At 46.3% G+C, this 25672-nt stretch overlaps 1 protein-coding gene across 3 annotated transcripts in view; it reads left to right on the top strand.

The window, feature by feature from the left end:
• Positions 1 to 25672, top strand: part of CHD5 (chromodomain helicase DNA binding protein 5) — a 90990-nt gene that overhangs the window by 2327 nt on the left and 62991 nt on the right. For all 3 annotated transcript variants that reach the window (XM_060201341.1, XM_007532761.3, XM_060201340.1), the window contains exon 2: positions 13061 to 13188. In XM_060201341.1, coding sequence (XP_060057324.1) covers positions 13061 to 13188 — 128 coding nt within the window. The remainder of the gene's footprint in view (positions 1 to 13060; positions 13189 to 25672) is intronic.

Below are 25672 nucleotides of genomic sequence, written 5' to 3'. Positions count from 1 at the left end.
CCTCCAGTCATCCTGCTCAACCACCCTGCATTCTGTCCACAGCCAGTGCCACATCTGCAAGCACAAGATAGACCCAGTCTCTGCCCCTCAGCAAAGCCTATTTTCTATTCCACAATGCCCACTCTCCCTCCTACTCCCAACCCCTTATCATACTCTGCAGCACACTGGTCTTGCTGCTGCTTCTGGAACACCCCAATTCTCACAGGCTATGACCTCTGCCTGACCTGCTCTTTCTTCTGCTTACCACTGCCCCTTCTTGTTGTTTAGTTCTCTACTGATACCATAAGGTAGCCCACCTTGACCTGGTTCAGGTACATTGCCACACCCCACCACACCCTCCATCATTTCCAGGCCCATTTTAGTGCTTGCTTTTCTTTCCTCTTCCATTTCTTCCTTCCTTCCTACCCCCCCTTTTTTTTTTGCCTCCAGGGTTATTGCCTGCACTACAAATCCACTGCTCCTGGAGGCCATTTTTCTCCTTTTTGTTGCCCTTGTTGTTTATCGTTGTTATTATTACTGCTGTGATTGTTGTCATTGTTGTTGGATAGGACAGAGAGAAATGGAGAGAGGAGGGGAAGACAGAGAGAGGGAGAGAAAGACACCTGCAGACCTGTTTCACCACTTGTGAAGTGATCCACCTACAGGAGGGGAGCCGGGGGCTCGAACTGTGTTTCATACACCAGTCCTTGCACTTCATGCCATGTACGCTTAACCTGCTGCGCTGCTGCCTGACTCCCTATTTTATTTATTTTTTAAATAAACTTATTTTTTTATTTATTAATTTGGGTGGAAAAAGAGAAATTGAGAGGGTAGGGGAGATAGAAAGATCTGGAACCCTGCTTTACTTTTTGTGAAGCACTACTGCCCGACCTCCTCTTTCTTTTTTTAAGCATTTATTTTATTTATATTTTTATTTATTTATTTATTTTCCCTTTTGTTGCGCTTTTTTATTGTTGTAGTTATTACTGTTGTTGTTATTGGTGTTGTTAGGACAGAGAGAAATGAAGAGAGGAAGGGAAGACAAGAGAGGGGGAGAGAAAGATAGACACCTGCAGACCTGCTTCACTGCTCATGAAGTGACTCCCCTGTAGGTGGGGAGCCGGGGTCTTGAACCAGGATCCTTAATTCGTTCCTTGCGCTTCGCGCCACATACTTAACCTGCTGCGCTGCTGCCTGACTCCCTATTTTATTTATTTTAAAAATAAACTTAATTTATTTATTAATTTTGGTTGAAACAGAGAAATTGAGAGGGTAGGGGGAGATAGAGGGATCTGGAGCCCTGCTTCACCTTTTGTGAAGCTTTCCTCCAAATGGTAGGGGCTAGGGACTTGAACCTGAGGACTTGTGCATTGTAGCATATGCTTTCAACTAGATGCACCACCACCCAGCCCCTAAACATTTTTTTTTATTATCTTTATGTATTTATTTGATATAGATGGTCAGAAATCAAGAGGGAAGGGGGAAATAAAGAGGGAGAAAGAGAGATATCTGCTTCATCATTCGCAAAGCTTTCTGCCTACAGGTGGGGCCAGGGGCTTGAACCCAGGCCCTTGTACATTGTAACGTGTGCTCAGCCAGGTGAACCACTGCTTGGCCCCTTTCTTTTTTTCTTTTCTTTATTTATATTCAACCAGACGACTGCCCAGCTATGGCTGATGGAGGTGCTGGGGATTGAATCTGGGAATCCAGAGCCTCAGTCATGAAAGTTATTTTGCATTATTTTGATGTCCTCTATGCTTGCTTTCTTTTTAAAATGCTTATTTATTTGTTTATTTTAAAGAGAGATTAGAGCATCACTCATTCAGTTCTGACATGTGTGATGCCAGATTGAGCCTGGGATTTCTCCCAGGCCTGTGCACTATCTCACTGCCCCTCTGTCTGTCTTTCTTTCTTTCTTTTTCCAGAGCACTGATCGTCTCTGGCTTATAGTGGTGCGGGGGATTGAACCTGGAACTTTGGAGCCTCAAGTATGAGAGTCTTTTTGTAGAACCATTATACTATGTCCCCTGCCCTTTCTTTTCTTTTTCGAGAGCACTGGTCAGCTCTGGCTTATGATGGTGCAGAGGACTGAACCTGAGAGCTCAGAGCCTAAGGCATAAAAGTCATTTTGCATAACTGTTATACTGTTCCCTAGCTTGATTTAATTTAATTTCTTTTCTTTTTTAAATTAAAAAAATTACAAGGTACTCTTAATTTTCTTTTTTAAAATTTATTTTATTTTAATGAGAGATACTGAAAAATATGGAATAATGCTTAGCTCTGGCATATGGTAGTGCCAAGGATTGAACCTGGGACTTCAGAGCCTCAGGCATGAAAGGTGTTTGAATAACCATTATGCTGTCTCCCTAGCCTGTAATTTAATTTCTTTTTTAAAAATTTTCTTCTTTCTTTTAAAAAAATATTTATTTATTCCCTTTTGTTGCCCTTGTATTATTTATTGTTGTTGTAGTTATTGATGTCGTTGTTGTTGGATAGGACAGAGAGAAATGGAGAGAGATGGGGGAAGACAGAGAGAGGGAGAGAGACACCTGTAGACCTGCTTCACCGCTTGTGAAGCGACCACCCTACAGGTGGGGAGCCGGGGGCTCGAACCGGGCTCCATATGCCGGTACTTGTGCTTTGAGCCACGTGCGCTTAACCCACTGAGTTATGGCCTGGCTCCCTGTAATTTAATTTCTTGACAGCGCTTTCTTTTCCCTGAAAAGTTACCATCAGATTTATTTATTTATTTATTTACAGTGGTGCTAAGTATTGAATTTGGGACTTTTGTTGCTTCACGTATGAAAATCTATTTGCATAACCATTATGCTATCTCCCCAGCCCCATTAGATCTTTTCTGTGTTCATGGGCTCCTTGGGTCACCCACTGCACTAGGGGTGCCCAAGAAATACTTGTGGTCTCAGTATTGGGGGGAAAGGAAGGTCCCCAGTCACTGCTGGCCCAGCACATGACAACTTCTTCATCCCAGACCCCTTGCCTTTCCTGAAATGCTGGCCAGCCAACCCTGTTGCACTCCCCTAGAGGACCCAAAGCCCATGATTCCCAATATCACAGTTTGTCAGGGAGGAGCTGGTATTTTGGGAGCTGTCACATGAATTTTGAAATTATAGCAATTGGATTTGTTCCTTGTCAAACTGACTTTCTTTCCTCTTCTGCCCTATCTCCTACCTCCCTGGGAGTTGCTCTAAGCATTAATAGTAGTGGTTTTGTTTTCCCTATGCCTTCTTGGTTGAGGTAGGCAGGAAGCCTTTTCAGAGGAAGACAGGGTAGGTGCCACCTTTCTATTTTAGGACTCAGCCTTTGATATGTTCTCTTGGAGGTTTTAAGGACTGGGTGAAGTGATGGTCTCCAGCTCTGCTGTGTGTTATTGACTGAGCTTGGGCAGCTGACTCAGCCCCTCTGCCTCAGTGTCCCCTTTGTGGAATGGGACTGTGGCACCCACTACCTCATAGAGGGTTATTATGAGGGCTGGTGAGACAGGGCACATGGAACATTTAGGTCACAGTGCCCAGCACATAATAGGTACCCAATAACCTGTGACTGTTATAATTAGCACCATCCAAGGAGGGGGACAGCTGGTCCTGTCTTCCCTGAGGAAATGCTTCTGAGACTTGTCCCCTCATTCAGTAAGCTGGGGGCCATTCAACTTGGGCTGGAGGAGGGCTGGAAGTGGGAAACATGTGGTGTCGGGCTGGAGGCTGGGAGAGAGGCTCAGCTCCTCAGAATTTTGCTCAGAACATGTGTGAAATAGCCCTGAGCCTTTTGAGGGACAGTGCTGTTAGGCTGTATACAGTCAGAGAACTGGACTTCTCAGACTTGGTGAGCCCTGCATCTCTCTTGGCTGCCAGTGGAACTTCTCTGTCTCAGAGTCATTTGGCTGGTCCATACTTTCTTAGCTCCCGCCCACTGGGGAAATGTGAGTCTAGGGAGCCTGATCATTTATTCATGTACATACATATACATATATATGTCTCTCTGTGTAGTATATGTAATGTACTATCTATATTGTATGTATACTATGTATATGTAGTAGTATGTAGTATGTATGTAAATATATATAAGAGAAGGAGCATCATTCTAGCACACACAATGCAATGCCAGGAATCAAACAAGGATTGCTGATGCTCACATGGAGTGGCTCCAACTGGGAGGGAGTTAAGCCTCCGACCCTCTCTCACCAACTCTAGTGGCTGAGTGAATTAGAAAGAGGCATCAGGAGATATTCTGGTACGAGCATCTGTTTATTTGAAGGTGGGTACAGGATTTTTTAAAAAAAAATTTTTTTATTATCTTTATTTATTTATTGAATAGAGATAGCCAGTAATTGAGAGGAAGGGGGAGATAGAGATGGCGAGAGATAGAGAGACACCTGCAGCACTGCTTCACCACTTGTGAAACTTCCCCCCTGCAGGTGGGGCCCAGGGGCTTGAACCTGGGTCCTTGCGCACTGTAACGTGTGTTCAACCAAGTGCGCCACCACCTGGTCCTGGGGTACAGACTTTTATACTGAGTTAAACAAAGAACAGTTTTCACATATGTCATAAATTACAGGTTTCTTAAAGGTCAGCTTGCCCCTATGGTAGGGGGCTGGTATGACTAGAATTATGAGATACATAAAGGTTAAGACAATTAGTTTCCATGATGCAGGAAAGTTAATTATCTAAAGGTATTTGAGAGAAGCATAGGGATTAAACCAATAAGGTGAGCTAGAGGAGAAGAAAAATAAAGCTTGATGTAAATCACAGATAGCAAAGGACACAAGGAAACAGAATATAGGGCCTCACTGCCGGGTACTGTCAGGGGTGTATGATAGAGTGTGTTCTCCTATATGATCAAAAGGTGAAGTTATAGTGGATGTGTGAACTTTGAGTGAACCCTCAAGCAGGCAGCCATTTGGCCTGCTAGCAGGGGGAACTAAGTGTGAGAGGCTTGTATGCTTTCTGTGAGCTTGAGAGACTAACAAGGAGAAACTGAGTCTGGGAGACTTTTCCCTCTTGGTTCATCTCTATAAGGAGAGAGGCTAACAAGTGAGGTGTCTTTCCAGACCTCCATCCAAGGATGGGAGAGCTCCCCTAAGCTCTACCAAGCTTTCACATAGTCCCACAAAAGATCTCATTTTTTAAAAAATTTTTAGTTTATTATTATTATTTAAAAAAATTTTTTTAGTATTTATTTTCCCTTTTGTTGCCCTTGTTGTTTTTCATTGTTGTTGTAGTTATTATTGTTGTTGTTGTCGTCATCGTTGTTAGATAGGACAGAGAGAAATGGAGAGAGGAGGGGAAGACAGAGAGGAGGAGAGAAAGAGAGACAGACACCTGCATACCTGCTTCACCGCCTGTGAAGTGACTCCCCTGCAGGCGGGGAGCTGGGGGCTCGAACCGGGATCCTTATGGCGTTCCTTTGCTTAACACACTGTGCTACACCCAACTCCCAATTTATTATTTTTTAAAATATTTATTTATTCCCTTTTTGTTTTATTTCCCTTGTTTTATTGTTGTAGTTATTACTATTGTTATGGATGTCATTGTTGGATAGGACAGAGAGAGGGGAAGACAGAGAGGCGGAGAGAAAGACACCTGCAGACCTGCTTCACCATTTGTGAAGCGACTCCCCTGCAGGTGGGGAGCCGGGGGTTCGAACTAGGATCCTTACGCTGGTCCCTGTGCTTTGTGCCACCTGCGCTTAACCCACTGTGCTACCGCCTGACTCCCCAGATCTCATGTTTTTAAGTCCAAAAATCTAGCCATTGTGCCATTTCCTGGCTTGCTACCTGATCATATTTATTTCTTTTCTGGAAGAAGGAAAACAAAATGACCACTTGACTCCATTCTAAATTGATTAGGGATTATGATTCAACATTCAGTTTATCAATTCACTCAGTCAGCCACCTACCTATTAATCCATCCACCCATGTGGATTATGAAACAAACCAAATATCTTTTTTTAAAAATAAGATTTTATTTATTTATTAATGAGAAAGATAGGAGGAGAGAAAGAAAGAACTAGGCATCACTCTGGTACATGTGCTGCTGGGGGTTGAACCCAGGACCTCATGCTTGAGAGTCTGATGCTTTATCCACTGCACCACCTCCCAGACCACACAAACCAAATATCTAATCATAACCCACTTCCCACCTACTGCCTTTCCCCCTCCCTCCTCCTTTCCATCTATCCATTCACTCATCTATTATCTATCCATTCACTCACTCATCCATCCACTCATTATTATCCATCCATTACCGATTCTATCCATCCATCACCCTCCCTAGATAGATTTTTTTAAATTTTATTTATTTATTTATTTGTTTATTTATTTATTTATGAGAGGATAGGAGAAAGAGAAAGAAGCAGACATCACTCCGGCACATGTGCTGCCGGGGATCGATCCCAGTACCCCATACCTGAGAGACCAATGCTTCATCCACTTTGGACCACGATAGATTTCTCTTCTGAATCAGATGTTAAAGATAGTCTTTGGTGTCTTAATTTTCTGGGCTCTTTGCAGGTAGAACTTTTGACCCTTTCTGCTTTGTCTCTTTGACCCTGTCCTTATTTCCCTTCCCCTGTCTCCTTCACTCTGACCTCTTGTCTATCCTCAAGTCTGTCTTTCCTGAGTCACTACCTCTGTTTTTCTCTCTCTCTGGCTGCCTCTCTTCCTCTTTTAGTCTCTTTCTCTTCCCAGAATTCCTGGTGTCTCTCTCCACTCCCTCCCTCCTCCTTTCCCTTCCCCTCTTCTCCTCAGCCAGTGCTCTGGGCTTCATGAGGGCCTCTTCCCACTTGCCTGGGCTGCCATCCTCCCTGTCCTCCTGCAGCTGCCAGAGTGCTCAGGACTGATTCTTTCTTTGATGAGACACCAGTGAGGTGATGTCTGGGTTTTGTTAAATGTCATAAATAAATTATTAATCCTCACTTGGGAAGGAGTACTGCTCCCTCCCACTCCCCCATTATCATCAGAGGCTCTGTGCTGTGTGGGCTGATGGGAACCATCTTCTGGGAACCTCTCCTTGGCCGACCCGAGGTCTGGCCCAAGACCCCTTGGTTCAGCAGTACTTGGACTAGAGACCCCCAACCCTCTGCCACCTAGCCCACCATCACCCACCATCCTACCCCTCCTGAAATCTTCCTGGGCTCTAGTGTCCATCTGACACCTTAGCTATATCATGCCTGCCAAAGGTGGTACCTGGTTCATTTTTTTAAAAAATTTCTTTATTGGGGGACTAATGCTTTACATTCGACAGTAAATATGATAGTTTGTACATGCATAACATTTCTTACTTTTCCACATAACAATACAACCCCCACTAGGTCCTCTGTCATCCTTTTTGGGGTACCTAGTTCATTTTAAGGATGAAGAAATGGGCTCAGTGGAGAAGGGACTTAGGCCCTACCAGGAAAAGGTGGTGGTTTGAAGCCAATACTCCTTTCTTTCTCTTCCTAAAGGCCACCAGACAGGCTTGTTCCCTGTCTAGTGCTTGAAACACTAGCCTTGCTCCCTGTTTAATAGGGAACAGAGTGAATGCCTCTCTCTAGACTTGGAGATGCTGGTAGATACTAAGTTGCCCCCCCCCCCCCCATTGATATATTTGCCTGCCTTTCCTTGACCTTGGTAATCACTTTTGTCCCATCTCTAGGCTCAACCCCTTAGCCCCCCTCCCCAATGCTTTGATGGTCCCCAGTCAGATGATCTTGTTTTTTCCTTGCACAGTCATATGTGTATCTTTACTATGATCACCTTGTGTTTGCCAAACTCTCTGGAGTTTGTCCATGCCCCTGGGGTTCCCAGAAGAGGGGGGCAAGAATGAAGTAGAGCATAATCCATGGGGTGAGCACAGTCCCTTGGTGGCCCTGAGAAACTCTAGGTAAACTTGCAGACCTGAGGCCAGCTGGAGCCACCATGACAGAGAAGGAAATAGAGGGAGAGAGAATGAGTTCACCTCTCTGGCGCATGTGTTGCTGGAAATTGAACCCTGGACTTCTTGCTTGAGAGTTCAATGCCTTTATCCACTGTGCTACCTCTTGGAATGCATTTCCTCCCCTAATTTATGTATTTGTTCATGAGCAAGATAGAACCAGAACATCATCTGGCACATGGGATGCTAGAGATTGAACTCTGAACCTTGTGTCTGAGAGTCTAGCGCTTTGTCCACTGCACGACTTTTGGTGCTGTGTGAGTTAATATAAACCAGTATGTTTTTTTTTTTTTTTTTTTGCCTCCAGAGTTATTACTGGGGCTCAGTGCCTGCATTACAGATCCACTGCTCCTGGAGGCCATTTCCCCCCATTTTTGTTGCCTTTTGTTGTTGTTATTATTGTTATTGATGCCGTTGTTGGATAGGACAGAGAGAAATGGAGACAGGAGGGGAAGATAGAGAGGGGGAGAGAAAGACAGACACCTGCAGATCTGCTTCACTGCTTGTGAAGTGACACCCCTGCAGGTGGGGAGCCAGGGACTTATGCCAGTCCTTGCGCCTCATGCCATGCTTGCTTAACCTGATGCGCTACCACCTGGCCCACCAGTATGTACTTTCTTTTTAAAATTTTTTTGAATTATTTATTATTTATTTATTCCATTTTGTTGCCCTTGTTTTATTGTTGTAGTTATTATTGTTTCTGTTATTGATGTTGTCATCGTAGGATAAGACAGAGAGGAATGGAGAGTGGAGGGGAAGACAGAGAGGGGGAGAGAAAGATAGACACCTGCAGACCTGCTTTGTCACCTGTGAAGCAACTCCCCTGCAGGTGGGGAGCCGGGGGTTTGAACTGGGATCCTTATGCTGGTCCTTGCGCTCTGCACCACGTGCGCTTAACCCTCTTCGCTACCACCTGAATCCCCAGTATGTAGTTTCTACCTGAAGTTGGTGCAGGTGTATGCAGGTACCTCCACTGTTGTATGAGGAAAGGGTCTTCCAGCTCTTCCAGGCTATAGCCTATTCTGCCTCAACCCAGGCTCCCTTCCCTCCTAAGAGGCTGAATAGAACTTGTGTAGGGAGCTGGTGAGGAGTTGAGTGTACACTGAAGGAAAAAGCCTCCTCAGGGGCCTTTCTGGGCCCTCTATCTCTACCCTGCCTCTATCTCTGAAGCAGATACCTATTCCAATCTGGGAGCTCTGGAGGTAGTAGTGATAACAAGCTAATGTGTCCTAATTATAGCCCAACTTGGATTGATGGCACTTAAAACTTTGGATGGAGCATGGTGTCTGCTTGAGCTGGTGTGGGAGGGCACTGCCAGGGTGTGGGGTGGGGCAGCAGCCAGGAGCTAGTGATACAGGGAGCCATTCCTCTCAGGGATCCTAGTATGGTGCAGCCCCACTTTACTGAGGGTTGTGAGGGGGCACAGGGCTGGGGCCCCATGAGGCTGATGGGCACCTGGAAATGTTGTGGGGTGTGACTTCCCTAGTCTGGCTAGAAAACTTATGCGTCATTGCAGGAGAAGGAAGTGATGGCAGTGGGGAGTGGGGGTGGGGGACTTGAGGGACAGTGTTATAAAAGCTCATACCTGGAGGGGGGGTTCTCAGTGCTCCTAGAAGCTGTGTGGGGAGGCAGGGCCTGTCAGAGATGGGTGAGCAGGGTAGTATCCCTCATCCTCATCTGCCAGTTTCAGGGCCTTCCAGGAGGAGGGAGTTAACCAGGCTGATGGCCCTGGATCATGAGGTTTGTTGGGAATGGAGGAGGTCTGTTCATGGGTGGGAGGTCTGGGGCATGACTCTCCCAGACCTGGATTGGGGATAGAGTGTTTCCCCCTCTCTGCCTGCATCCTCTTCCTCCCCAAGCAGATCACAGACTTATTTCCAGAACCTCTTCCTGCCACCTGTTAACCCACTTGTCTGCTCTACTGGTTAGCCAGTGACTGTGCTAGGCTGCCCTTTCCAGTCTGAGGGGTGGTCCCAAAGAGAGGCTAGGGGGTTTGGGAGGTGGCAGGATGTGGAATGGAGAGCCCCCTCCTGATTGCATCAGCCTGAGTCCATTGCATAACTGGTGCTGGGCATTGCCAGGCAGTGGGGGTGGCTCTGCCCAGGCAGCCTCCTCATGGTGCCCAGGGAAGTAGGAGAGAGCATGAGTGGCCCAGCAGCCCACCCCCAGCTCTTCTCCCTGCCAACCTTGTCACTATCCCCTAGACCCTTCCACTCCAGGACGAATTTGAGTGTGGAGATGCAGGGGAGGGGGACAATCCCTGAGCATGTTTGCAAACTCTCCTATGTCAGACTCAGAGGGGAAGGACAAATTCAGTGCATGTAACCTTGCATCTCAGCCTGGTCACATTAACCTGACTTGGTCTGGCCTCTTGATGACCCTCCTTTGTGGGCCTAGCCTTGGCTGGGGTCACAGTGGCTGTGTCGTCTGCGTGGTCCCATCCTTAACAGTATCCCTGTCTGCCCTTCAGGACACACTTGAACTGCCCCCCTGGCCAACTCCTGTGTAATGACTTCTGATCCTGCTGGAGTCTGCCTCAGAGCCTGGGGCTTGGGCACCTGTCCCTGGGCAATGCTGGGATGGGCATTACTCCGTGGGTGGGGCAGTCATAAAGTGCTGGCCACTGTAGCAGGGCTGCTGCTGCAGCTTACAACCCTGATGAAGGTGTTATGTCTGGGTCCTGGCTGTGAGGCACCGGGTGGGAGCTGTCAGTAACCCCTTAGTGGCAACCAGAGTGTAGTGATGAGAGGTAGGGTAGGGATCCCCTGCTGCTCCCTGACCTGGACTAGAACGGGGCAGGTGTGTGTGTACAAGCACGAGGCCATGTTGGTGTCTGGGAGTGTACGTGTGTCCTAGTGCATTCAGCAGCCTTGGTGCTTTACTGTAGAAGAGTCATTCCTGGGTAGGAGCAGGTGGACTCTGCCTCTAAATCTGGGTTCTTTGGAGACATGCTGGCCCTTGCTCAGATGAAAGTGTCCTGGGTACCTTAGGGCCATTGGGATCTCCCCACTATATGTCTTGCTCCAGGCTGGTCTCAGGTTGGGGGAAGACTATCATCCCCCATCCCACCCCCCATCAGGGCTCAATTCTAGCTGGTTCTTTCCTTTGTTCTCTGGGTATATGGAGAGGGGGACAGGTGACAGGGCAGGACATACTAGCTGGAGGTGCTCAGGGATCCCTGGCTGCTATGGAGGTTGGCTGTCACTGGGGCTTCTCTTGTGGGCTCTTTCAAGGTTCTGTTGAAACCTTTCAAGGTTTCTTCTGGAAGCTTCCTTTGCCCTTGGCTGTGGATATACTTCCTCTTTGGGTGGCTTGTTAAGTGGACCACCCCCTGGGCCAGCAAAATAGCTCACTTGGATAGTTTAGTGCTTTGCCATGTATATGACCCAGGTTCGAGCCCCACCCCCACTACACTGGAGGAAGCTTTGGTGCTGTGGTGTCTTTCCCTCTCTCTCTGCCTCATTTCCTGGTGGGATTAGGTCCCCTGGTCACTGTGTCCTCACAGCAGGGACCACCGCATCAAGCCCTCTTTCCTTTGGGGGTGGTGGTTGGCATGCAGCTTGCAGCCAGCTACTGCTTCAAAGATATCTAAGAACCTCACAAACCACCCTGCTCCCCCTCTCAGCCTTTTAAGCTCATGAAGCAGTGAGGAATCCAGCAGCTGTGGCTTTCTCAAAAACCACGTGGTGGATGCCATTGCTGGAATTTCACATCCTTTGGAGTGCCCAGCTGGAGTGTATTTGGCATCCTGCTGTGCATATGTCTGGGAATGTGTGGCTTGAGAGTGTGTGTGTGTGTGTGTGTGTGTGTCTATATGGCCTGTGGTCTTTGGGTTTCCTAATAGAGGGGGTTCCTTGTTGGGGGTCTCTCCTCCAATCTACCTCCCCGCCCCATTTGCTCTGAGTTGGTGAGACCTGTGTGTTCAGCCATTCTTCTTCTTCTCCATCTTCTTCTTCTTCTCCTTCTCCTTCTCCTCCTTCTCCTTCTCCTTCTCCTCCTCCTCCTCCTCCTCCTCCTCCTCCTTCTCCTCCTTCTCCTTCTTCTTTTTTTTTTTTTTTGCCTCCAGGGTTATCACTGGGGGCTCAGTGCCTTCACTATGAATCCACTGCTCCTGGAGGCCATTTTTCCCACTTTGTTGCCCTTGTTGTTGTTGTCATTATTATTGTTATCATTGCTGTTGTTGGATAGGACAGAGAGAAATCAAGAGAGGAGGGGAGATAGAGAGGGGGAGAGAAAGATAGACACCTGCAGACCTGTTTTACCGCCAGTCACGTGACCCCCCCCTAGAGGTGGGGAGCCGGGAACTTGAACTGGGATCCTTATGCCAGTCCTTGTGCTTCATGCCATGGGTGCTTAACCTGCTGTGCTACCACCCGACCCCCTATTCTTTATTCTTTTTTAAAAATTTTATTTATTTATTTTCCCTTTTGTTGCCCTTGTTGTTTTTTTATTGTTGTAGTTATTATTATTGTTGTTGTTGATGTCGTTGTTGTTAGGACAGAGAGAAATGGAGAGAGGAGGGGAAGATGGGGGGGAGAGAAAGATAGACACCTGTAGACCTGCTTCACCACCTGTGAAGCAACTTCCCTACCTGTGAAGCAACTTCCCTGCAGGTGGGGAGCCAGGGGCTCAAACCGGGATCCTTATGCCGGTCCTTGTGCTTTGCGACATGTGCACTTAATCTGCTGCACTACCGCCTGACTCCCCCATTTTTTATTCTTAAGTTACCTCTTGGCTGTTTTGTGACATTTCTTCTCCTTCACACCCGCTCCCCAGGGGATGAGGTAGGAGCCATGTCAACCAGGCTTCCCAATTAGCTCCTACCTTTTGCTTGCCACTGTCATATGGGGACTAGGTGGTCACAGTTCAATTTTACACATAATGGGAGAAAGTGACACTGGCACCGCAGGTGGGACTGCAGACCCCTGTTTTCCACTTACTGGAAGGTGGCCTTGAGGGTTGGGAAGCATCCAGGACTGTCTGAAGGGAAGCAGAGAGGGAGTGGTACTGGGGAGGGTAGAGTGGCCATGATGTGGCATGCTGGAGGCCAGCAGAGTGGCCTGTCCCTGTGAGCCCTACCTTTTCCCTATGTCCCAGTGGGAAGCAGTGGGCTAACTCTTTTCTCCTTGTGTACCCAACCCCCTTCCCAGAAGAAGAAGATGGTGGCCTTGAAGGCTTCGATGACTTTTTCCCTGAGGAGCCCATGAGCCTCCCCAAGAAGAAGAAAGCTAAGAAACTGAAGGAGAATCGGTCAAAAGGGAAGAGGAAGAAGAAAGAGGTGAGGGGACCTGGGGGTAGGGGGCCCCATGGAGGCCCGGGCTGCTCTGTTTGGGACTGTGGAGGAATTGGCTTGTGCCCTGGGACTTTGGCCTCCATTAGGGGGTGGGGGTATCCCAGGAGCTGAGTGTGAAAGGCAACCACACCTGTGTGTGATGCTGTTTGAGGCACACAAAACCCTTCTAGAGAGTCTGAAATGTCCTTACGCAGGGTTTTGAGGCATCGGTTATCCTTGTGGTGGCAATCTCCTGGCCTTCCTGCCTATGCCACATGCGTGTCCCTTTGTTTCTGTGGCTTCTGGTGGTGCTTCCCCAGCTTCCTCCCTTGCTCTTCTTGGGGGTGGGGTGGATGTGTGTGTAGGGCCAATGTGGTCCTTTTGGTTTGCTGCTTCCTATTTAAATTCTGATGAAACTGGTGAAAGCAGGCGGAACAACATGCCCAGGTGAATGATGAGGGTGGGGTCCCCTGTGAGTAATGGGTGTGAGTCAGTGACCCCATTCCCAGGATGCTTCCAAGTAGACTTGCTTTTTTTTTTTTTTTTTCTTTTTTTCAAGTCCTTGATCCACTTGGAATTTACTTTTGTATTTGGTGAAATACAGTGATTCAGCTTCATTCTTCTGCATGTTTCAACCCATTGTTTCCAACACCATTTGTTGAAGAGACTCTGCTTTCCCCATGTAATAGTCTGGGCCCCTTTGTCAAAGATTAGATGTCCATAGGTGTGGGGCCTCATTTCTGGGCTCTCAATTCTATTCCACTGGTCAGTGTGTCTGTTCATGTTCCAGTACCAAGCAGTTTTGATGACAATGGCCCTATAATATAGTTTGAGATCTGGCAGTGTGATGCCTCCGGTTCTGTTCTTTTTTCTCAAGATTGTTTTGGCAATTCTAGGTCTTTTCTGGTTCCAGATAAACATTTGTAGCATTTGTTCTATTCTCCTAAAAAATGTGCTTGGGATCTTGATGGGGATAGCATTAAATTTGTAGATGGCTCTGGGTAATATATTCATTTTGATGATGTTAATTCTTCCAACCCATGAGCATGGAATATCTTTCCACTTCTTTGTGTCTTTTTCAATTTCTTTGAGTAGTGACTCATAATTTTCAGTATACAAGTTTTTCACTTCTTTGGTTAGGTTTATTCCTAGATATTTTATTGTTTTTGTTGCTATAGAAAAAGGAACTGATTTCTGGATTTCAATTTCTTCTAACTTAGTGTTTGCATAGAGGAATGCCACTGACTTTTGAATGTTAATTTTATAGCCTGATACATTACTGTATTGCCTGATGATTTCCAAAAGCTTCTTGCTAGATTCCTTAGGTTTTTCCATGTATACTATCATGTCATCTGCAAATAAGGAGAGTTTGACTTCTTCTCTTCCAATCTGTATTCCTTTAATTCCTTGCTCCTGCCTGATTGCTATGGCAAGAACTTCCAACACTATGTTGAATAGTAATGGTGATAGTGGGCAGCCCTGTCTAGTACCTGATCTGAGGGGAAATGCTTCCAGTTTTTCACCATTGAGTATGATGTTGGCTGTAGGTTTGCTATATATAGACTCCACTATCTTCAGGAATTTTCCATCTATTCCTATTTTTTGTAGTGTTTTGATCATAAAGGGATGTTGTATTTTGTCAAAGGCTTTCTCTGCATCTATTGATATGACCATGTGGTTTTTGGTCTTGCTTTTGTTGATGTGGTGGATCACATTGATTGATTTACGTATATTAAACCAACCTTGCATGCCTGGGATAAACCCCACTTGGTCATGATGAACAATTTTTTTGATATACTGCTGTATCCGGTTGGCTAGAATTTTGTTCAATATTTTCGCATCTATGTTCATCAGAGATATTGGTCTGTAGTTTTCTTTTTTGGTTGTGTCCCTGTCTGCTTTTGGTATCAGGGTGATGTTGGCTTCATAGAAGCTGGCAGGGAGTATTCCAGTGTCTTCAATCTTCTGGAAGACTTTTAAAAGTAGAGGTATTAGTTCTTCTTTGCAGGTTTTGTAGAATTCATTTGTAAAACCATCTGGTCCAGGACTTTTATTTTTGGGAAGATTTTTGATAACTGTTTCAATTTCATTAGCTGTGATGGGCCTGTTCATGTTATCCACTTCCTCTTTACTTAGTTTTGGAAGTTGGTAGGTATCTAGGAAATCATTCATTTCTTCCAGGTTCTCTAACTTGGTGGCATATAGTTGTTCATAGAAGCCTCGCATGATATGTTGAATTTCTGCAGTGTCTGTTGTGATATCTCCTCTTTCATTTACTATCCGATTTATTTGGGTCTTCTCCCTTTTTTGTTTTGTGAGTCTGGCTAAAGGTTTGTCGATTTTGTTTACTCTTTCGAAGAACCAACATTTACTTTCATTGATCTTTTGTATGGTTTTCCTATTCTCAATGTTATTTATTTCTGCCCTAACTTTAGTAATTTCTGTCCTTCTGGTTGCTTTAGGGTTCCTTTGTTGTTGTTCTTCTAGGTCTTTAAGATGTGCAATCAGGCTGTTTATTTGTGCCTTTTCTTGTTTCCTAATGTGTGCTTGTATAGCTATGAACTTCCCTCTTAGGACTGCTTTAGCTATGTCCCAAATATTTTGATAGCTTGTGTCTTCATTTTCATTGAACTCTCGAAACATTTTGATTTCTTCCTTCATTTCCTCTTTGACCCAGAAGTTGTTAAGAAGTGTACTGTTGAGCTTCCACATTTTGGTACTGTTACTAATCTTTTGTTGATTGTTAAGTGTTAGTTTAATTCCACTGTGGTCTGAGAAGATGCTTGGGATGATTTCAGTGCTCTTGAATAGGCTGATGCTGTCTTTGTGGCCTAACATATGGTCTATCCTTGAGAATGATCCATGTGGATTTGAGTAAAATGTGTATTCCAGTTTCTTGGGATGAATGACTCTGAAAATGTCCAATAGTTCTAGTTTATCTATCTCTTCATTTAGCTCCCTTATGTCTTTACTGATTTTCTTCCTGGATGATCTGTCAAGTTGAGAGAGTGGGGTGTTGAAGTCCCCTACTATGATTGTGTTACTGTTAATATATTGCTGTAGCTCTTTCAGTAGAAGTTTGATGTATTTAGATGGCTTCTCATTGGGTGCATAGATATTAATAATTGTTAAGTCCTCTTGATTGACTGATCCTCTGAGCATTAAGTAGTGTCCATTCCTATCTTTTTTAATCTTATCTATTTTAAAGTCTATCATGTCAGATATGAGAATAGCTGTTCCTGCCCTTTTTTGTGGGCCATTGGCTTGAATGATAGTTTTCCATCCTTTCACTTTAAGTCTGTGTTTGTCTTGTTGAGTTAGGTGATTTTCCTGTAGACAACATATTTTTGGGTTGTGTTTTCTGATCCATCTTCCTACTCTGTGTCTTTTAATACGTGAATTCAGGCCATTCACATTTATTGATATCAAAGATTGAAGATATTTTAACGCCATTCTTGTAGAGTTTTAGAGTGTTTTGATATATGTTCTATTTGTGGTGGTCTGGTTGTTTATAGGAAACCTTTCAGAACTTCTTTCAAGGCAGGCTTGGTGATAGTTGATTCCTGCAACTGTTGCTTGTCTGAGAAGGTTTTGATGCTTCCATCTAGTCTGAATGACAATCTAGCAGGATATAGTATTCTTGGCTGAAAGCCTTTCTCATTGAGCACTCGATAGATATCTTGCCATTCTCTTCTGGCCTGTAGTGTTTGTATGGAGAAGTCTGCTGCTAATCTTATGGGTTTTCCTTTGTAGGTGACTCTTTGTTTTTCTCTTGCAGCCTTGAGGATCCTTTCTTTTCCTTATTCCTTTCCAATCTAAGTATGACATGTCTTGGTGTCTTTAGGTCTGGGTTAATTCTGTTTGGGACCCTCTGGGCTTCTTGAATCTTTATGTCTTTGGTGTTGTCTAGACTAGAGAAATTTTCAGCTATTATGGCCTGGAGAACGCTTTCTTCCTCCCCTTCTCTTTCTTCCTCTGGTAAGCCAATAATGCGTATATTGTTTCTTTTGAAGTCATCCCATAGGACTCTGTTGTTGTTTTCAGCATCTCTTAATCTCTTTTTGAGATCTCTTACTTCTTTTTTAGTTGTCTCTAATTCATCGTCAATCTTGCTAATTCTGTCTTCAGCCTCATAGATTCTATTCTCTCTGCCCTCTACTGCTTTCTGGAGTTCATCTATTTTGTTGCCCTGCTCTGATACTGTTTTAGCTTGTTCAGCTAGTTGCCTTCTTAGCTCAGCAATTTCAGCTTTCAGCTCTCTAATAACCATGAGATTATTAGAATTTTCTTCCATATTCTCATTTGTTGTTCTGATTACAATTTTTTCAAATTCTTTACTCACTCCTGTTATTATTTCCTTAGCTAATGTTTGGATGTTGAACTCGTTGTTTTGTGCTTCGCCCTCTGGAGGACTTTTAGCTGGACTCTTGTCCTGGTTCGAGTCTCCATTATTTTTTCTTGTTGTTTTAACCATTTTATATAAGTCAACAGTTTTTTCAATCCCTGAGTTGGAGTTCAGTGGTGTAAAAGCCTTTTTTTTTTTTTCCCCTGTAGGCTATGGTAGCCTGAGGGCTTTTAAACTATCAATAGGCTTCTTGGCTTAATCAATGACTCCTGACCAAGAGATAAAGCAGGGTGTGGCAGAGATAATCCATTGGTTATGCAAAGAGATTTCACAGCCCTTCAGCTATGCCACCGAGGTATAGGTCTTCTCCTGAGTTTCCCGGTTAGATCTCTGTGCCCTGGTGTCCCTCCCTGTTGCTGCTCCAGATTCTGAGGGTAGTAGCAATGGAGACTCAGAGTTGTACTTGGTGAGTCTCTGGGGAGTCCTTTCCTCCCTTCAGCTGTCCCCTTGTTGGTGGAGCAGACTGGAGGTGGTGTCTCCACTGACAAACTGTCGAACTGTTAGCAGTCACTTAATCTCTCCTTAGGCCCCTCTCTCCTCTCTGTCACCAGCCACGCGTGTTTGTACTCACGGGTGATTTACTGGGTTTCTGTGGTCATTCTAGTCCTGTCTTGTTTCGGTCCGGGTGGTCTCCTTTGGTATTCCTAGTTGATCCAGGAGAGGAGAGGAGAGGAGAGAAAGTGATCTGCTGCTCGTAGCTCCGCCTCCGGAAGTCGAATTCCCCAAGTAGACTTGCTTTACTAAACCCCAGGAACACCCTTGGGGAATCAATGGGATATTCCTGTTGGCTGGCAGATGGGACAACTGAGGCTGATTTGTAACTTAAGACCTTTCCCTATTGGAAGGGGAGGGGTGACAGGATAGAGTGACAGCTTCTGTCTTCTCACATATACTGTCTTCCTCTCTTTGGGCATCATCTTGATGCTCCAGGAGGCCCTGGGGTGATGGTGGTGGCCACCAACCAGATATATAAACTTTTTTTTTGGGTGGGGGTTGCTTAGAGAGGAAGTTGCTGCCATCAGGGTTGCATCGCACAGTAATAGAGATCAGGCTCCACACAACTATCCCCATAAGTTGTGTCCCAAGGCAATGTGGTTCAGTTCTCCAGCCTTCTCACCTCCCCCTGCCCAAAGGGAAACCCAGCCTCACAGGGGGAGATAGTGGAGTGGCAATGGCCTTGGGCAGAGTCAGACTGGGGAGGATCAGATTCCCTCATTCAGTATGGTGGGAGGGACAGTATCTCCCACACTTGGTGCCTGCCTGATTGTTCTGAGTGCGCACAAATGAGGAGGGTATTGGGGGCCACCCTGGGCCTCTGGCTTGTGATCTGAAGGAAGTGGGGTTCTTGGATGACTCTGAGTTAGGAAGGGGCATCTGTGATGGTGCTAGCAATCCCCTTAACATTGCTGGGCTGGTAGTAGGGAGACCCCTGAGGAAGAAAGGCCAGTGGTGGCAAGCCAGATGAGAAGTCACCTCCAGAACCACTACTGCTCATACTCTCTGGTTTCTGTGTCTGTGATTGGGAAGGGTATCACCTGTCCACTCCTCGCCTGCCTTGGAGATGAATTAGATGGGCATCTTCATGTGAGAGGTGCAGGGGGGATGTTGAGGCATGTGCTCCAGGTTTCTGTTGTGTTTACCTGGGAGCTGGCCTGTCTGCAGCTTAAGACTGACAGTAGTGGGGCATACCAGTCCCTTGTGTGGCTATTCCAGCCCAAGCTATCCTTCCTCTGTGCTGCCTTGTGAGATTAGGGTTAGTGTTTCCCATCTAACCTTGACCGTAGCCCCTTGTTGCAGCCCCTTCTCTGGAGGTGGTGGTGGTGGTGGTGGTTTGACCCAGGTTTGAGCCCCCACTCCCCATCTGTAAGGGGGATGCTTCAAGAAAGGTGAAGCAGGTCTGCAGGTGTCTATTTTTCTCTCTCCCTATCTGCTCCCTCCACTCTTAATATATCTCTTTCCTTTCAAATGAAAAAGCAACAACAACAACAACAACAACAACAAAAAGCTGCTGGGAGCAGTGGATTCAGTGCTGGCACTGAGCCCCCTCGATAACCCTGGTGGCAATTAAAAACAAACAAAAAGCAGCTTCCTTCAACTAAACACACACCCACACACACCGTGTGCCCTCACCTGGCACTTCCCCTCTCTGGGTGTAGATTTTCCTTTCTTCCTCCACAGAGATGCTGACTCTCCCAAGCTCAGCCCTGTCTCTGCCTGTTGCCTCCCTTGTTTCTGTTGCCCCTTGGCTCTGTCCTTATTGTCTGGTCTCCCAGAACAGCCCAGGGCTGACTTGTCTGCCCCTCTTTGGACACATCCCCCCATGCTATAACTGGGACAGCAGGTGGGTTACACTTAGGAAGATTTGTGGGGTGAGGGAAGGACCCAGGTGTGGAGATCACAGAGGTGAGAACCAAGCTCAGAGGTTCTTTCAGAGAGGCTGGAAAGAAGGTGAAGCTCTGGTACCTGTTAGCTAGATGGGAAGGAAGGGAATCCTGTATTTGGAGGCTCCCACACTGAGGGAGATGCTGTGGGCTAGTTCTTCTTCCATAGAGAGGGGTCTCACATGCCCTGACCCCTAGCATTATAGGTCTCCCTTTGTGCTGGCCAGAGAATAGCTAGTTTCTGCTGGTATGGGCTGCTGCAAAGCTTCCTTCTGCCATGGCCACCTGGTCCTGGGTCCTTCAGCCTTTAGGCTGGGGCTACCCAGTTCCCAAATGCAGATGAAGACCACTAGGTTTGTCTCATCCCCCCTACCCCTTTCAAGGAAGGGCTGCATTTTCTCCCTTCCTCTTGTGCAAAGCCAGGGGGGAAAGGTAGTGGGGTGTGTTGGGTTGGGGGGCATAGTGGGGCAGTGGAAAGCGGGAGGTTCTGTGCAGCTCCAGTACCTTACTCACATCTGTTTCCTCACTCTCTCTTCCTCCTCTTCTTTCGTTTGGGCCAACCTGAACACCTGCTTTCCCTCTTTTTTTTTTTAATATGTATTTTTCCCTTTTTGTTGCCCTTGTTGTTTTTCTATTGTAGTTATTATTGTTGTTGATGTCATCGCTGTTAGATAGGACAGAGAGAAATCGAGAGAGGAGGGGAAGACAGAGAGAGGGAGAGAAAGACAGACACCTGCAGACCTGCTTCACCGCCTGTGAAGCGACTCCCCTGCAGGTGGGAAGCCAGGGGCTCGAACCGAGATCTTTACGCTGGTCCTTGCGCTTTGCGCCATGTGTGCTTAACCTGCTGTGCTACCGCCGACCCCTGAACACATGCTTTCGTCTCTGCGCCCATTTCTCTCAAGCTGCTGCCAGTCTGCCCCCCACTTCTTTTGGTCTGAGTGGCTGTGGCCTTACCTGACTCTGGCATTTCCTCTTGTGTCTCCAAGGCCCCCTTTCCTCCTTTTCTTTTGTCTCATTTCCTTCCTTCTGCTTTCCTTCTCTCTTGTTTCTTTTCTTCCCTTTACCCTGGTGCATTTTAGATTCTCAAAAGGGTTGGAGGGGCAGGATGGGCTGGAGGCCTGCAGGTGACCATATGGTGCCAGCCAGGACCTCAAAATGACCCATTCCATGGTTGTCACCTCCTTTGCTTTCTGGATGGCCTGGCTCAGGCCAGCTGTCAGAGGGTCTGCAGCCTGCCTGCTGTAGCCAGAAAACAGGATTCTGCTCTCCCCCCACACACCAGCCCCCACCCAGTTTGCATCCTTAGGATATGAGGAGGGGGTTTCTACCCCTTTGTTCCTCTTCATTCAGCCAGGTGGCTCCAGATGAGGTAGGGGCAAAAGTAGCTGAGGTCCAGGGTGGGACCTAGGCACAGGCTATTCTCCCCCCCTCCCACCCCGGGATCCCAGCAGCAGCAAGTGAAGACTCTGATTTACATAAAATAACCGGGCTGCAGCCAGAACCTGAGCATATGTAGATGAAACTCCTTGTCAGACCCAGCGCAGGAGGGAGAAATGATTTCAACCTGTACTGCAGTGGTTACCATAGCAACCAATTATTCAGTGCTAAATTATAACTGTTTATAACACTCATGAATGGGAAGGCTCATATTTCATTCTTTCTTTTTCCCCTCTCAATCTTGATGACCCCAAATTGAGAATGACCAAGACACTGAGTCCTTCCTTTTGAGTTTAAATGCCTCCTTTTCCCCAGTGTGTTAAGCTCTGGGTGTGAGGGAGGGGAGAGGGATAGGTGCTATCTGCAGAGCCTGGGAACAGGAAGTGTGGGCAGAGGCTGCCCACTTGAGGCCCCTAGGGCCTGTGGCTTACTGTGTCCTCCATGGGTTTGGGGCTTGGAGCAGAGGCTCCTTTTGCCCATGTCCAATTGTTCTTATACACAGCCTGGCTGGAGTGTTTCTGGCAGCTTTGCAGATGGATTCTATATGTGATTCCATTAAGATTTTTTTTTTTTCCCTCCAGGGTTATTACTGGGGCTCGGTGCCTGCACCATGAATCCACTGCTTCTGGAGGCCACCTTTTCCCTTTTGTTGCCCTTGTTGTTTATCATTGCTATTGTTATTATTGTTGTTGGATAGGACAGAGAGAAATTAAGAGAGGAGGGGAAGACAGAGGGGGAGAGAAAGATAGACACCTGCAGACCCACTTCACCTCCTGTGAAGCGACTCCCCTGCAGGTGGGGAGCTGGGGGCTCGAACTGGGATCCTTACACCAGTCCCTGTGCTTTGCGCCACATGTGCTTAACCCTCTGCGCTACTGCCTGGCCCCCCCATTAAGATTTCTTAATGGAATGTAAGTCCATTAAGATTTCTTCTACTGGCAGGGGAAATAGCATAGTGGTTATGCAAACAACTTTTATGTCTTAAGACTCCAAAGTCCCAGGTTCAGTCCCTAGCACCACCCTAAATCAGAGCTGAATAGTGCTGTAGTAAAATAAAATAAAATAAAATAAAATAAAATAAAATTTCTTCTACCTTAGCTGCATGGCTGCATACTCAGTTGAGTGTATATTCTACCATGTACAATGCCCAAGTTCAAGCCCCTGGTCCCCACCTGTAGGGGGGAAGCAGTGAAATAGTGCTGCAGGTGTCATTTTTTTCTCTCTCCTTATCTCCCCTACCATTTCAATTTCTTTGTCCTTTTTAAAAATTAATGAGTTATTTAATTAATTAACTTAAAAAGGAGACATTAACAAAACCGTGGGATAGGAGGGGTACAACTCCACACAATTCCCACCACCAGATCTCTATATCCCATCCCCTCCCCTGATAGCTTTTCATTCTCTGTCCCTCTGGGAGTATGGACCCACGGTCATTGCGGGGTGCAGAATGTGGAAGGTCTGGCTTCTGTAATTGCTTCCCTGATGAACATGGGCGTTGACAGGTGGATCCATACTCCCAGCCTGCCTCTTTCTTTCCTTAGTAGGCTGGAGCTCTGGGGAATCAGAGCTCCAGGACACATTGGTGGGGTTGTCTGTCCAGGGAAGTCTGGTCAGCATCATGCTAGCATCTGGAACCTGGTGGCTGAAAAGAGAGTTAACATACAAAGCCAAACAAATTGTTGAACAATCATGAACCTAAAGGCTGGAATAGTGCAGATGAAGAGTTGGGGGGGGGTCCTCCATTTTTGTAGGTAGCTAGTAGGCATATTTTAGTTATATTCCAAAGGGCCTGTGGCTATACTAGGTTTTTTTTTTTCCTGAGCCTGAAATCTGATATGCAGGTGGATCTGAGTTATTGTCTGGGGGAGATGATGTCATGGCTGGGAAAGGAACAGAAAGCTGAATCAAGGAAGAGAGTTTGTTGTCCAGTCTCCTTTGGAGGATGGAACATTCTCTACCGTTGTTGATCCAAGTAGAGGACAAGGTCCTATGGTGAGCCCTCAAAGGGGTCTATTTTGTTGTTCCTGATAGAGATGACCGGTAACAATGGAGAGAAGGATTTATTTGAGGTCTAGGCCCATCATGTCTGTTTGGGAATCTCAGGACTCCCCAAATAGGGCCCCAGCTGATGGGGTGGCCTGATAGTGACTAAACAGTCATCATAAAAGTATGCCAGTCTCTTGCCCTTATTCAGCTTTTGCAGTCCTTGCTTTGCTAAGGTTAGCTTTGGAGAGAGTGAGAGAACTGTAATAGGAAGTAGGTGAGGAGCGTATCTAAGTCTAAGTAGACACTATTTCATTATGAACTTTATTCTGACTCACTGCAGACTATTGTGTACTTTTGCTTTCAGGTATATATTTTGCCCTAATTTATGGATACATGTGAACATATGCTCTATATCTAGGTTTTGGGACTTTGTTAGGAAGTGAATCGCCTGGAATGGAATTAGAGAATACTATGAAAGGAAAGGTCTCACCTGAGTAATGAGGGTGAAGGGTTGACATTCCACACCTGATGTCTCTGGATATAGTCTGAAGTAAAGTATGCTGAGGTGGTACTCGTTGTGTTGACTAGGTTGGGATTGGCGGATGCAATATCATTTGGTAGGAATCAAGAGAAGCATGCAGGAAAGTGAGGTTCCAGGACTGGGGTAATACAGGCTCTATTGAGGAAGTGGAAGGTTCCTGTTGTCTTAGGGTTAAGAAGACAGGACCCTCATTTTTATAGGCCATTGTATGACTCAGGGAAGAAGTTAGTTCAGGGATTATATAGGATATTGCTGTGGTCTGTGTCTTCTTCCCTGAATTCTCAACCCCATAGAAGTTTTAAAATACTAACCATGGTCTCCTGTGCTCCTTCACCCCTGTTCTGGGTCTTTCCTTCCCCCCTTTGCCCCTGGTTGATGTATCCTTTTAGATTCAATTGATGGTCATGTCTCTTGGAATTATTTTCAGAACCATTTGCTGTTGCCTGTTACTTTACCCTGTTCTTTGCAAGGGGGTCTATATATATTTTTTTTTGGGAAGAAAAAGTAAAAGTAGGCTCAGGAATAGAACTATCCAAACAGCTATATTCAGAGATACCTTCCTTGGTAGAGGTAGGTAGTAGAGGGAAAAACCTTTTTCCCTGAAATGAAGGCTTACCATCAAGTCTGTGCAGGGGTGGTAGGGTGCTGACTAGTGGTAGACATGCCTTGTCATTACTTTAGCTAGTTCCCTCTGGGCTGAGTTTGCTCACTTGGGATATGGTGGTGCCAGCTGCCCAGTAGATGGTTGGGTCAGCCCTCTTTCAGGTGTCAACACACAGCCCCTTCTGCCAGAGTTATATTGCCCATCAGTGTTGTAACTATGCCCAGTTGGAGGCCTCATCTATTAAGTCAACTTCAGACTAGTCCTGATTTTCAGAAACCTGGGGACAAGGCTGGATGTGTCTCTGGAGTGTTGTTACAACTGCATGGTTAAATTCCAAAAGGTCATCTGGGCATTTTATGGGTGTTACCAGAATTGTTTTGAGAGCCTGAGGAGGAAGTGATCATAATGATGTCTGGGCAGAAGCTGTGGCTTGTTTCAGACAAACATTGCTGTAGCAGGGCAGTATGCATGAGCCCTAGAGATTTTCCCAGGCTGCCACATGTTTGGTCCTTGCTTCCTGTGCTGAGTCTCCCATTTCAGAATGTTCAAGGCCTTCTCTGTGTGGTTTCCTTTGTTGCTCTCACCACCCTTTGTGGCATCCTTATTTCTCAAGATGCTGGGGTGACTTACCCAGTCTCCCAAATCAGTAAGGGGGAAGAGTTCTGAGGCATTCTGCCCTGTAGTCTCTCCAGCTGGGGCAACCCCATGTACCAACTACGCATTGTCCTATCTCATCCCTGGTCTGATTTCTGGTCTACCTCTCAATATAGTTGAGGACCAGCCCTGAACCCCTCCCTCCAGTTAGCCCGTAGCCTCTGTCCATGGTGCTGAAATACCGTTTTCTGCTTCTGGATCTTAACTTTGCTGGGGTGAGGACTGGGGTAGAGCATATCTTTCAAGTCTCCTGAAGGATGGTATTGAAGATAGCTGGACTCTCTACCTTTTGGGAAATGGATGCCCCTGTCTGAACCCAGATCCTGAGACAGAGCCTGGGAGCTGTGGCCACCAGCCCTAGGAGCAGGAGCTCCTGCAAGAGCCAGGACTGGTGCTGCCTCTTCTAGTGCTCAGTGTGGCCAAGTCTGTTCCCAGAAAGACTTCCACTGTCAATTAGTTACTGACTCACAGGCTTAATG

This window comes from Erinaceus europaeus, chromosome 11 (genome assembly GCF_950295315.1).
Source record: "Erinaceus europaeus chromosome 11, mEriEur2.1, whole genome shotgun sequence".
Classification (NCBI taxonomy): Eukaryota; Metazoa; Chordata; class Mammalia; order Eulipotyphla; family Erinaceidae; genus Erinaceus; species Erinaceus europaeus.
This window is presented reverse-complemented; position numbering and strand designations above follow the sequence as displayed.